Source organism: Ceratotherium simum, chromosome 23, assembly GCF_057802395.1.
Source record: "Ceratotherium simum simum isolate JZ-2026a chromosome 23, ASM5780239v1, whole genome shotgun sequence".
NCBI lineage: Eukaryota > Metazoa > Chordata > Mammalia > Perissodactyla > Rhinocerotidae > Ceratotherium > Ceratotherium simum.
Genome location: NC_141922.1, coordinates 30699655 through 30713231, shown reverse-complemented (window position 1 = coordinate 30713231; position 13577 = coordinate 30699655). Strand labels below are relative to the sequence as shown.

The window sequence follows — 13577 nt, the reverse complement described above, 5'->3', positions numbered from 1 at the left end:
AATACTTAATTATAGGATTTGATTAATAGAACATTATCGACTTAATTTTATTCATACATTCTATTTCAAAATTAAACGTTCTTTCAACAATATAAAATACTTTGGGGGCTGGCTCAGTGGCCTGGTGGTTAATTTCAGCACGCTCTGCTTTGACAGCCCATGTTTGGTTCCCGGGTGCAGAGCTACACCACTCATCCGCAGCCATGCTGTGGCGGCAACCCACATACAAATTAGAGGAAGACTGGCATAGATGTTAGTTCCTCATGCAAAAAGAGGAAGATTGGCAGTAGATGTTAGCTCAGGGTGAATCTTCCTCAGCAAAAAAACAATACTTTTATGTGGCATAAAATTACTTAATTGGTGTTTACTTCCAAATCTAGTTTTGAATTTTCATATATTTATAATAAGATTAAAATAATTTCCTGGTGTTTCACATCATCCATTTCTCTGTTTCTCTTGGATCATACCCATCAGCATGCAAACATACTGGTATTTCACCTACCTGAAAAAAAGCAAAAGCAAAATCATCAACCTTCTTGCCCCACACCCCCCTCCAGCTACCTCTCCATTTCTCTGTTTCCCTTTACAGTAAAACTCCTCACAAAGGTTACCAATATTTGTCCTCTTCACTTATTGTCTTTCATCTTCTTTTGAACCCATGCTAGGCATTCATGTATCCATTGACCATCCAAACAACATCTTCACTCCTGCCCCCAGTCCATTCTCACCCCCGCCCCCAGTCTATTCTTGGAACAGCAGCTAGTGAATCTTGGAAAGTATAAGTCAGATCATACTACTCCTCTGTTTCAAAGCCTCCAATGGTTCCCCATTCATAAAAATAATCTAAATGCCTCCATTTCTGATCTCATCTCCTACTGCTTCTCCTCATTTGTACTTCTCCAACCACATTTGCTAATTCTTTTTTTTTTTTTTCTTGTGAGGAAGATCAGCCCTGAGCCAACATCTGATGCCAATCCTCCTCTTTTTGCTGCGGAAGATTGGCCCAGAGCTAACATCCATGCCCATCTTCCTCTACTTTATGTGGGATGCCACCACAGCACGGCTTGAAAAGCGGTGCGTCGGTGCGCACCTGGGCTCCGAACCCTGGGCCGCTGAAGCAGAGCACGTGCACTTAACTGCTGCACCACCAGGCCGGCCCCACATCTGCTAATTCTTGGTGCACAAATGTGCACCCACCACAGGGTCTTGGAACATCCTGTTCTGTCTATTGAAAATGTACTTCCCATAGATATTCTCATGGCTTACTACCTCTATTGCACATGCCTCTGTGTCCCACTTCACATCTTCTTGCTATCACCTCTGATTTCATAAACAGAGGTTGCAAGGTATTCCCTGGCTCTTAATTTACTTTCCACTGTCAGCATCTTTGGTAGGCAGAGTTGTGAGTAGTATACGTGGTCAGTAACTTTGTAAGGAGGAAAAGGTGCCCAAGATAAAGATATACCTGGACTCCTGGGCAGTTGTAGATGACTTGACTATTTGGTCAGGGGCTGACAGAAACAGGATTGGACGATCAGAAACAAGAAAGTCTTGGAAAGAGACATATGAATGCCCTCACAATAGTGAGCACAAAGCATGCGGATCTATATATTCAAGTTAATTCCACAAGACAGTATCCTCCAGAGAGGAAACAGAACAACTAGGTTGATTGGATGACTCATTCAGGAACTTCTCCTTGGCCATCTCAGTGCTTGTGCAATGGGCCCATGAACAGAGGGGCCATGGAGTGAAGGCTGTACATGGGCCAACACTGTGAACTCCCTTTCACCAAGGCTAAGCTACCTACTGCTGTTGCTGAATACCTGACCTACTAGTAGCAGAGAACAACACTAAGCTTTCAAGAGGGACTATCCCTCAAGAAGTCCACCCAGCCACTTAGTAATAAGTTGACTGCATCACTTTCCTCTCACAGAAAGAGCAGAGATTCATCATTGCTGGAACTACTCCAGATATGGGTTTTGCCTTCACTTTCCACAGTGCCTCTGCCAGCACCATCTTCTGAGAGCTTAGAGAGTCTGATTTAATGCCATGAGATTCCACAAAATAGTGCCTCAGAACAAGGAGCACATTTTATAGTGAAAAAGTTGTGATAATGGGCACATGACCACGAAAACCGCATCACCCTGAAACATGTGGCCTAATGGAGTGATGGAACAGCCTACAAAAGGAAAGGCTAAGATCCCAGCTTAGAAACAACATCCTGTGGAATGGGATGCTGTCCTCCATCAGATGCCAGAAGCATTGAGCCAATGGCAGATGTATACTATTTATTGTTTATTGTTTCCCAATAAATAGAATACATGGAGCTGGAAATGAAGAATTACTCCCTCTCATTATCGCTCCCAGTGATCCAAAAATTAAATCTCTGCTTTCTGTCCGTGCAGTTTTAGGTTCTGCTGGATTTGGGGTCTGAGTTTCCAGTTAGGGAATGCTTCTGTCAAGGGTCCCAATATGGGTTCTACTGAACTGAAACTATCACTACTACCTGATCATTTAATTGAGCAAACATAATTATTAGACTACTAGAGATAATCAATTATGATGATCAGGAAGTGGTAGGGTTGCTTTTACCTAACGCAGATAGGGAGGAGTGTGTCTGGAATTCAGGGTATTCATGAGGGCATCTCTTGGCTTCCATGTCCAGTGATAACTGTGAATAGGCAGTTGTGACAACCACAACCTAACATGGGTAAGGCAACTAGAGTGAAGGTTAGTGTCACTACATTAGCTGAAGTGCTGGCTAAGGGTAAGGGAAATCTACCATGGGTGATAGAGAGGGGACACAGTGAGTATTAATTATAGCCTCAGGACCAGTCATAGTAGTGTGGCCTTTAGGTTGTCCCACTAACTCCCTAGTAGTAAATCTTTAGCAGAGCTCTCGGCCACTACCTTGGAGACTTCCTAATGGATTGTACTTAAAATATAGGGCAGGAGCGTATCCATATGGTACAAGAACTCAACTGTATCAGACCCGTTTTATACTCAGCCTCACACTCTCTTGTTGTCACCTCTAATTCTAGTCACAGCTGTGACTTATAGTTCCCCATGTACTTTGACTCAGTCTATGCTTCCAGCTTCTTGTCACCAGTTCCCACAGAATGTATTGGCTACTGTCCCAGGGCTTCTCTGATGCAGTGACTTGGGACAGTGGATCCCACATGGCATATGCCTATGTGCAGCCTGAAAGTGCAGGAAGTTACTTCTCCCAGGGGGATCCCTCACCTAACAGGACAGGATTTGATGAATAAATGCTGCTTGCCATTGAGTCTCTGATTCTGAGAGGCAGTCTATATTTTCATTAGAAGTTCCCAGCAAGATTGAGCCCCTGTCCTCCTCAGTGGTGTCCAGCTTTTCTTTCTTCAGGTTTTACCGTCTTGTCTCTAAGGGATTAGCGCCCCATAAACTGTCCACTTGTAAGTCATCACTTCAGATTTTGCTTTGTAGGAACTCAAGGTAGAGACCTCATCCCTTATAAAATAGTGTTCCCCTTGTCTCATCTACTCTTTCTGTCTCCTCCTCCTGCTTTTTTCATAGTATTTATCCCCACCATATGTAGCATCTGGTGCCATATATATATATAGGCATATATTTATTTACTTGTCTATTTTCGCCACCCCTCCCCACCCTACTGTGGAATATAAGCTATTTGAACCCACTGCATTTAACAGCACCTGACAAATAATAGGTCTCAAGCATTACTTTCATGAATAAATTAAAGTCTAATTTCTATGCTTCTGAAGAGGATTACAATCATAGGAATAAATATGAAATAATTTAACTGCTTACTTCTGTACTATTCCTTATTATTTATTGACTGATTAAATATTGAATGACAGTTGTTAGATCTCTGAAAGCAGAATGCCATTAATTATAATTGTTTTTACTTTTCCAGGTTTTGCTCAAGCAAACCAGTTTAACTATGGAGTTGATAATGCTGAGTTGGGAAACAGAGTGCAATTAGTTTCTTCTTTCCAATCAATTGCATGTGATGTAGAAAAAGATTCAAGTCATTCAACTCACATTACATGCTATACTAGGTATGTTTTAAAGTATCTTTAATAATGTCATTTTCATCCTATCAGAATCACAGTTATGCACATTAGTATTATAATATTTTTATCACTCTGCTATTATAATAATATTTTTTTGGTTATCAGCTATTTTTGATTTCATGATATTTAGGCTACTTTATACCTTTATTATATTCCATTATAATGTTTCCACATACTGGGATGATAAAATATATTCAATGTCCTTTCTTGGGTTATTAGAGCTATTATCATTATTGATCTCTTTTAGAAGATAAATGGCTACTATTAAATTGTAATGATGCTCCCCAAAATATCAAAATTATGCCTTCCTGTCTGGTTTGATTAATTATTTTTGAAATCTTGACATAGTCATTAAGATTAAAGATGATCGTTTTGTATAGTGACATTTCAAGTTCTTTGCTATCAGCCCAAATTGATGTTTGTTATTAGTAACTTAGGGAAGCAGTTAATCATTTTACATTGCAGCTTTCAGTATTGAAACAGGTAGCAGATAGTCCAGAGGATTTCACCTGCATTAGGCTTGTTGGCTGTTTTTCAGCAGCAAAAGCTTACTTAGGGGGAAACTTGACTGACTAAAACTTTTTAAAAACCAAAGCATAAAATAACTGTACCAAGGTGGTATGTTACTATTTTAAATGATTGTTATTACATTTGTTGTTATTGCATTGCTTCTCCTTTGCAGTAAGCACCAGTGCACATAGGCAGAATAAGCTTTTGCCTGAGGTCCATGATGTTAGAATTTGCAGTACGGGGTTCAGGATGGAGATCATCTTTCCACAATATGGAATGGAATGTAATTGCACATCAATTCGAATTTTAGACACTTTCTTTTTCAAAAATGATGTGTAGTCTGGGGCAGTATTTTTCATTAATACTATACATTAAATAAAAGAGTTATTGCATTCCCTATGTGTTCTTCATTTGCCTTCCAGAGCAATGCCAGAAGATTCCTACACTGTTAGAGTCAGTGTGGATGGGGTTCCTATTACAGAAAATAATACCTGCAAAGGTCACGTCAACAGCTGGGCATGCAGCTTCAATGTATGTGGGATCTCCTCTTTAACTTACATATAATTGATCTGGTGCTTTCTTTCTTGCAGAACTGGGTTTTTATTTTTAAGTTTTACAGATTGTTATCTATTTCCACATTTAAAATATACTAGCATGTAGCTAAGGATAATTCCACTCAGTTTTAATTATCTTCTATAGTAATAGAATCTCTTTTATTATTTCTGATTTATTTCCCCCTTCTTTAAATTAATTTTATTGATGAATTAAACTTTATGCTTCCAAATTATTTTGTAGTTCATGCTATTTTTTCTCTTTCTCCATTTCTATTCTTAGTTTGATTCTCCCTTTTCCTATTTTCATCAGACTCACCTTCATTTTAAATAGAAACATAACTATCTCCTTTCTCCATTAAATGTTTCTCTTCTTTTACCACTTTAAAGTGTGAAAGAATAAGTCTGAAGTCATTCTTAGCCTCACATTTCAAAATTTATCTCTTTTCTTGGCAGTATGAAAAATCTGGGGACGTGGGCATCTTTCTTTTAGGTTATCCCTGAGAATGGAGAGACACCTGACATTTATTGAGACTCTACTTTGTGCTACCTTATTTTGCTTGTATTATTTTTGTATCCATGCATCCTTTTCTCCATCACCAACCTCCCTCCTCCAAAACACTTCAATTATTTAAAAATGCTACCCATGTTTCTGTACTTGTCTGATTTTTGTGGTGCCCTTGTATTTCTGCAGATGGACTCTTTTTGGTCTATTTCTAGCTCATTTGTTTTCTCCTACACTGTTTTTAGATGTAGATTTTGATCTGCAGGTCTCTCAGTTACTGAGGAATCTTTATATACCCATCAGCTCTTCTCTTTTACCTATTCAGTGTTAATTTTTTTTCAATTGTAGTGTTTTTCCCTTTTGCAGTAATTATTTCTCATTTTGCCTTTTGATAAGAAGTTCACATATGTTTACTTGGATAATAATAGTCAATAAGTAATATAGTATCGACTATGTGCCAGGTGGTGTTCTAAGTATTTTTGATTATTAACTCTCGACTCTCGCAAAATCCTATAACTGTGTACTAATGTTACTATCTCAATTTTATGGATGATAAAACTGAGGCACTTAGAAATTACATTACTCATCTAAAGTCATGCAGCTTGGGGGTGGTAGATCTCAAATTTGAATTCGGACAGCCTGACTCCAGAATCTGGGCTCTTAACCGTGGTTCCCTCTGCTTCATACATGTACTTGGGTATCTCTAACAGGTGTGTATTAGTTTCCTATTTGCTGCTGTAAAAAATTACCACAAATTTAGTGGCTTGCAAGAACACAGATTTACTACCTTACAGCTCTGGAGGTTAGAAGTCCGATGTGGGTCTCAGTGGGCTAAAATCATAGTGTTGGGAGGTCTGTGTTCCTTCAGGAGGCTCTAGGGGAATCTGTTTTCTTGCCTCTTCCAGCTTCTAGAGGTAGCCCTCATTCCTTGGCTCATGGTCCCTTCTTCTGTCGAGTCTTTATCACATTGCATCACTCTGACCTTGCTTCCGTTGTCACGTCTCCTCTGACAGACTGTTCTTCTGTCTCCCTCTTCCGTTTATAAGGTCTCTTGTGATTACATCGGGCCCACCAAGATAATCCAGGATAATCTCTCTATTTTTACGTCAGTTCATTAGCAAATTTAATTCCGTTGGTAACTATCTGCCATGTAACCTAACGTATTCACAGGTGCCAGAGATTGGGGGCTTGGTCATGCTTGGGGAGGCCGTTAGTCTGTCTACTGCAAAGTGTTAGAGTTTCCATCACACTGGTGGCCGCCCTGGGATTCTGCTCTCTTCCAGTTCCCATTTGATGTCATGGTTCTTAAGAATTATACCTGCATTGCTCTAGAACATTATCATTTGCTTAGTTACTAAAACTTACTTTGATGGACTTTTTCCAAGTTTTGCTTCTGTGTTTTTGAAATATGCTGTGTTATTTTTTCTTCATGGGCTTACCCCAAAGGAGGCTTTCTTTAATTTTATTTCACCAAATTCCTAAAAGTCTTTACCAGAGAGCCTTATTACTATGGTTTGACTTACGCTGATAGAAGAATGACTGAATTTTAAAATTCTAGGCTAGGAACATTTTGAAGTCAAAGAGGATTTTTAGGGGATAAGGAAAAGATCTTGAATAATCAGAATAATATTCTAAACTTTATTTCTTCAAAAAGGAATATTTTGACAGTCATGTTATGGATGTTGTTTAATTATAAATAATGTAAGAAGCAGAGATATTCCATAAAACTAGGAACAAAAAAGAGATAAGACTGCTTATCGACAGTATTATTTTACAGGCAAAAAGTTTCAGAACCCCAACAATAAGGAGCATCACACCTTTATCTGGAACTCCAGGTCTGTTATATGACAGCTGAAATATCTTTTTGGTTTGTGGTAATTAATTAATTTACTTTCTAGTATATAAAATTATTATAATGCCTTAAAATTTATAAATAACATTTTTCTGATTATACAATAATTCCCAATATTTTTTTAAAAATAATTTTTAATGGCTGCATCTGAAGCTACTATAATATACTTAACTTTCCCCCATTGGACATTTAGCTGACTTCCAGCATTCATTATAATAACCGAAATTATACGAGTTTATAATCCCTAAAGGAATATGTAAGAATGCCCTTTTCTGTAACCTTGTCAGTTCTAGGTACTAACTTTTTTCGAGTATTTATATGAAAAATATAGTAGTTTTTCTCTAATTTTTCCTTTTATATAATTAAATTTATTTTATATTTATTAATTGTTACTGAGCAATGGGCTCACTCTACTTGCCACAGTCTGAGCCAGTTAATTGCAACAAGTTAGAGATCAAGAAAGGAAGCATTTATTCCATTAGCCGGCATAATTGGAAGATGGTAGACTAATGTCTCAAAAAATCATCTTAGAGAGTTACAGAAACCTGAGGCAGTTATATAGGGAGAATGAGTGGTGAGGAGAGGTCCCAGGGATGTTGGTCTCCAGGAGTGACAGGTTCCAGGTATCACATTGTTCCATTCTTCTGTCAGCTGTGATGGATAGGTTGAAGGTGTGTTTCCCACCTTAGGTTGTTCCTGGAGACAAACTCATAGAACAAAGTTTTAATTTATCAAGTTATAGGGGAGTACATACGTAAGTGGAGGCCATAAATCAGGAAAGCATGTGAATTATTTTAGAGTATGTGCAGAGCAGCGAGGAGTCACATAGAGGAGGGGCTGGGGTCGTTTACAGTTTACAGATGGCACTACTGATATCTCTAAGTACTTATGTTTCTAATGTCAATTACATAACCACTTGTATTTCTTCTTTTTCTAATAAATTACCTAATATAAGAATTCTTTATATTTTACAGATATATATGTATATGTATATGTCACATGTGTGGGAAATATTTTTTGAATTTATCATTTGCTTTTAAAATTTATTGGTGGCTTTTCTGTGATTCAGACACTTTTAATTTTTATTATAAAATCTACATATCTTAACCTTTGTTAATTCTTCCTTCATTTTTATGCTGTAGAAGACCCCACCATCCTGATGATATAAATATTATATAAATTTTCACTTATTTTTCAAGAGATTTTATGGTTTTCTATTTTATATTTAATTTTTAATTCACTTAGGATTTGTTTTATTTTTGGTATAAAGTAGATATCTTATTTATTTTTTTCAAATAAATCACCCATGACCCAAGCAATATTTATTGAATAATTTATTGAATAATAATGAAAATGAAAACCCTTTTTAATCTATAAATACTTATAAATACCTCTTTACTACTATAAATATTCACTCATGTTTTATTGCATTTGCTAAAACTTTCAGAATAATGCTAAACAATAGTGGTAAACATGAGATACTAGATGCTGGTTTTATTAGGAAAACCTCCAATGTTTTGGTATTAAGTGTATGGGTGTATGGGTGGATAATCTTACACAGAACTTTGTGTTTGTGTGTTTTTAGGTACATTAATAACAATCCAAGGCAGAATCTTCACCGACGTCTATGGAAGTAATACTGCAGTAAGCTCAAATGGGAAAAATGTTAGGATTTTGAGGTAAATTTTTGATGTAGAAACATATTCTTATAACTCCTAGATGGGGATATGACATTCCAAAAATAATGGGTCCAATGATATTAAAAACCACTACAATGTGGTGGGATTAACCAGTGTTTTTTCAGCCATATTTCAGGTAGAAAAGTAGACTGTTGGATGATTCATTGACATGGAAGCAATGGCCAATATGCCTTTCTTTTTTGCTTTAACATAGTTCCTTCTTTTTCTGTGATGGATTTTATTGATAGAAGGCACATGAAGGCAAGTCCAATAGTAATTGAGTTAAAGTCGCAGAATTCTGTTACTAGGGAACTTTGTTACTTAATCTAACTGCCTCATTCTGCACATAAAACAAAACAAAACAAAAATCTCTGAAGCCTGGAGGTCCAAAGCTTAGTCAAGATTGGAGAACCCAAGTCTCCTAACATGCAGTTTGGCACTTTTTCTCCTACACTGTGGTGTAGAGAGAGTGCTGAAACTAAAAGCGGTCAATAACTCATTAACAGGCTATAATTTGAGTCCTGGTGCCTCAATTTACCAGCTGTGGACAGATGGTAACATTGGCCAGTTACCTAACATCAAAAAATAATTGTCCACATTTTCGACAGGAAACTATCATTGTCACTAGAGTTCTCTTCCTATATAGCATAGGTGGGGTTATCTCAGTCCTGCCTTAAAGACAGAAAGCCCTGTTCATTTCCTACAGAAGGAAGTACAGAATCAGTATCATGGCTCTCAAGATGATTCATGCTTATTGAATACATGGATAAAATGGATAAATGGATAAATTAAATAACACTTCAGACAGCACACACACACATACATATCCATATATAATTTTGTAAAACATGCAATTTGAAAGCTTTACCAAATGAAATAAAGTTGATTTATCTGGCATTCTATGAGGTAGAACTCTCAATTAAATCACATTTGCGTGAATCTAAAATATTCTGATATTGTTCATATTGATTCCTTATATATAGGAAAAGAACTACTAAAGAGAGAAATAAATCTTTAACATATTTTATAGACAGTTTAGCATAAATAAAGATTTTATCTGCTAACGTATAGTTGAGTGTTATGAATGGTTTATATTCCAATTCTTAGATGGAGTTTTCTAAGTCATCCTTTCTCATGACGATGCCAGGAAATAGAAAGTTTAACTTTCAAAAAGAGATTCCCTTTTTTTTCTCACTGTAGCTGAAATTACTTATGTTAAATATGAAGGAATGGATGGAAATTATTTCATCAAATCGAAGAATCACAGTCAGAAGGGACCTCAGAGGTCAGGCTACCCAGCCCTTAACACTCTGGAAACCCTGAGATACTATATACAAATACAGAAAAAAATTTCACACACCTATTAATGGGAGGAAGGAAGGCCTTAGAGCTGCATGTATCTCATTTCTACCACATTAGTTGTGCCACTGGGGCCCCCATGGCATTTCACTGTGCCTGAATTCCTTTAGCAGGGAGCAGTGGGCCAAGTGCTGGGCAGGAAGTAGGGGACCCCAGTGCTCAGGCTGCTTCTGCTTCTCACAAGTCTTGTCCATTCGGCCAAATCTCCAAATTCAGACCAGATACAAACTGTAGAGGACATGCAAATGACCAAAGGACCTAGTGCCTGCTAAGGAGCTTTTGTTCTAAAAGGTCAGATGAGAAAAATTTAAAATTGTATGTATTTAAAGCCCAATACGGTAGTATAACCATATATAGGCAAACCTGGAGCACTGTGGGGGTTGCTGGGTGGGTTAAGAGCATACACTGGGGCCAGACTCGCTGGGTTTGAATTCCTGCTCTACCCCTTACTGGCCACAGGCCTGGGCAAGCCACTTAACCTCCCTGCCTCAATCTCTTCATCTGTAAAGTGGAAGGATGATAGTTACTAACCCATACAATGGTTGTAAGGATTAAACATAGTAAGTGCCTGTAAGTGTTAGCTGCTCAGTTTATTATTTAGGTGCAATGAGGCGGGAGAATGAGGTTAGAAGGAGAATATGAATCCATAAATCTCTATAATGGGTCATTAATTCCGTTTACTTTCTTTACAAACCTAATGTAATGGTCACATGAAAGGATTTGTTTGTAAAACTATATTAAGTTCAAAGTTTTCTGTGAACAGTAGTCCTTATTTTTTATGGTTAAGGTTGGTATTGGGTCTTATTTGAGTCTGGGATTTGCTGTCACAGAACCTTGGTGGTTTATTCTGGTGTTGAATAGAATACAATACCAGTCAGTCACCTGCCTGCCTCCCGTGGCATCAGGTTCTGTCAGCCTTAAAGCAGAAGGTCGACCTGATCAGCTGGAGAAATGCACAGGCAGATGTTGTCTCTGCAGCCACCCTGCCCCTTCTCGGCTTCCTAGTCCCATTTCAGCTGCACTGATGCTATTAGGTATTCTTTTCATCCTGAATACTCTGTGGGGCCTCTGCTGTGGACTTTGTTTAATTCCTATAATATGAAACTTACTACAAAATTATGTTTCGTATTTGAATTAATTGAACTGCAGATGGAAGAGTCCCCATTATCTGTTCCTACGTTTTCTTTTCCTGTAGTTCTTATCACTTTCCAGCACACAAAATATGTTATGATTATCATGTGTATTATCAGACACTGCGGTTAGAATGTCAGTCCCACAAGGGCAGGGATCTTTGTTTTGTTCACTGATGTGTTCCAGTACCTAGAGCAAGGACTGCAACATAATAGATGGTCAGCAGATGTTTGTTGAATGAATGAGTGATGGATAATAAGTGATTGAGAGAAAAAATATAAGGTGGTGGTGAGCTTGGTGGGAGGAGAACATTTTGAAACAATTTATTGAACATAAATTGATCTTTCTAATAAAATATTTATACAGAGTTTATATTGGAGGAATGCCCTGTGAGCTTCTTATACCACAATCTGATAATTTGTAAGTAATTCACATAATTTTCTTTAGAACAATAAATAGTAGATATAAACATACTAAGTTTAAATGTAATTTCTAGTAATACTGCCTTGCTGAATGCTTTGTAATATAGTATAAATTATAATATTTTATGTAGTAAATTAGCAAGAATTTATATAGTTAGATGTTACCTGATATCCCCCGTTGTCTCCAGTATAGTCTGATATGAACTGTTATTTAGATTATTATGAGAAAGAAGTTTTGAGAAATAATTGTTTCACTTGGTAGTATTTTCAACTCTTTAAAAGGAATATCATCGGAGATAGCCAAATTAATTACAAAATATTTAATTGTGAAATGAAGTTTTGTTCAAATATCTTCAACCAAGGCTGGAAAATATTTTCATTTCACAGAAATTTTTGTTGTAGTAACAGTTTCTATCCTGAAACATAGTCTCAAATTGATAAGATGTTTTTAAGGGAAATACCGTATTTTAAAACTTTAGTGTCAATATAAACTTTGAAATTAACATATATATTTTGTTAGGTATGGTCTAAAACTAGATCATCCAGACGGCGACTCGGGTTCCATGATTTGTAAGACGACTGGAACTTATGTTGGTAAATGTCAATCATGGTTCTTCATAATTCTCAGAAATACCTGACTCTATTTCCTTGTTTTGTATTCTCCTAGACCTCCCCTGCACCCTCCGCCCTTTTTTTAAAAAATTAGCATTTCCTCTTTACCTTGGCTTTTTTTCAGTTTCATGTAAGCATGTGTGCATTATTTCCTTCCTAAGATTTACATTTAAGGTAAGCTTCTTCGAATTTCTTTTTTCTTCTTCTGTCATCCAGAAGATTCCATTACTAATTTAGCCATTTTCACTGTAGCCTTAATTTTACTCTTTTCCCCTTGCTCTATGTATTCTAGGCACATAAATCTTTTAGTTCTTGAATGAACTTCGCTCCCTTCTGTCTCAGAGCCTTTGCAAGGTTCCCATCCTGAGAATTGCAGAAAATATGTCATGGCTTCAGAAAAGCCTTCCCTGATCCCCCGCCTTACATTCTCCAAGTTCCTTCTCGTTTTCCTTGATAGCTTTATCACAGGTTGTAGTTCTCTGTGTCATTACTCTTGACTTACTGTATTCTCCACTAGACAATATGCTCTGTTAGGAGAAGAGCAAACTGTGTGCTCACCCTTATCTCTTAACCCCTAGCAGAGTGCCTCAGCCAACTAAATAGCTGTTGAATAACGAAAGCAATTTGAGGGCAATATGGTTACATATATGTTCTTTTATTATTCTTCATTCATTATTATATTTTGTCAGGTTTTTCTGGTAATAACCTTGAGACATCTGATTATGTATATTTAAAAATAGTGGGTACTTTAAGATAGTTCAGTTGTCATTTCTTTGAGGATTAATAGATGGTTGTATAATTACAGTTTTAATTTCAAATTTCTTTTCTTTGCTTTTAAATCATCTTTATAATTTCTAGTTATTGTTCTCCTGTGATCGGGAAT

General features: G+C 36.9%; 1 protein-coding gene across 1 annotated transcript in view; it reads left to right on the top strand.

The window, feature by feature from the left end:
- The window catches only part of PKHD1L1 (PKHD1 like 1), a 152328-nt gene that overhangs the window by 7478 nt on the left and 131273 nt on the right, over window positions 1-13577 (top strand). The window contains 6 exon segments of the mRNA XM_087447119.1: window positions 3914-4058; window positions 5006-5114; window positions 7417-7474; window positions 9077-9170; window positions 12027-12080; window positions 12603-12676. Of these exon segments, the coding sequence (XP_087303245.1) occupies window positions 3914-4058; window positions 5006-5114; window positions 7417-7474; window positions 9077-9170; window positions 12027-12080; window positions 12603-12676 (534 nt within the window).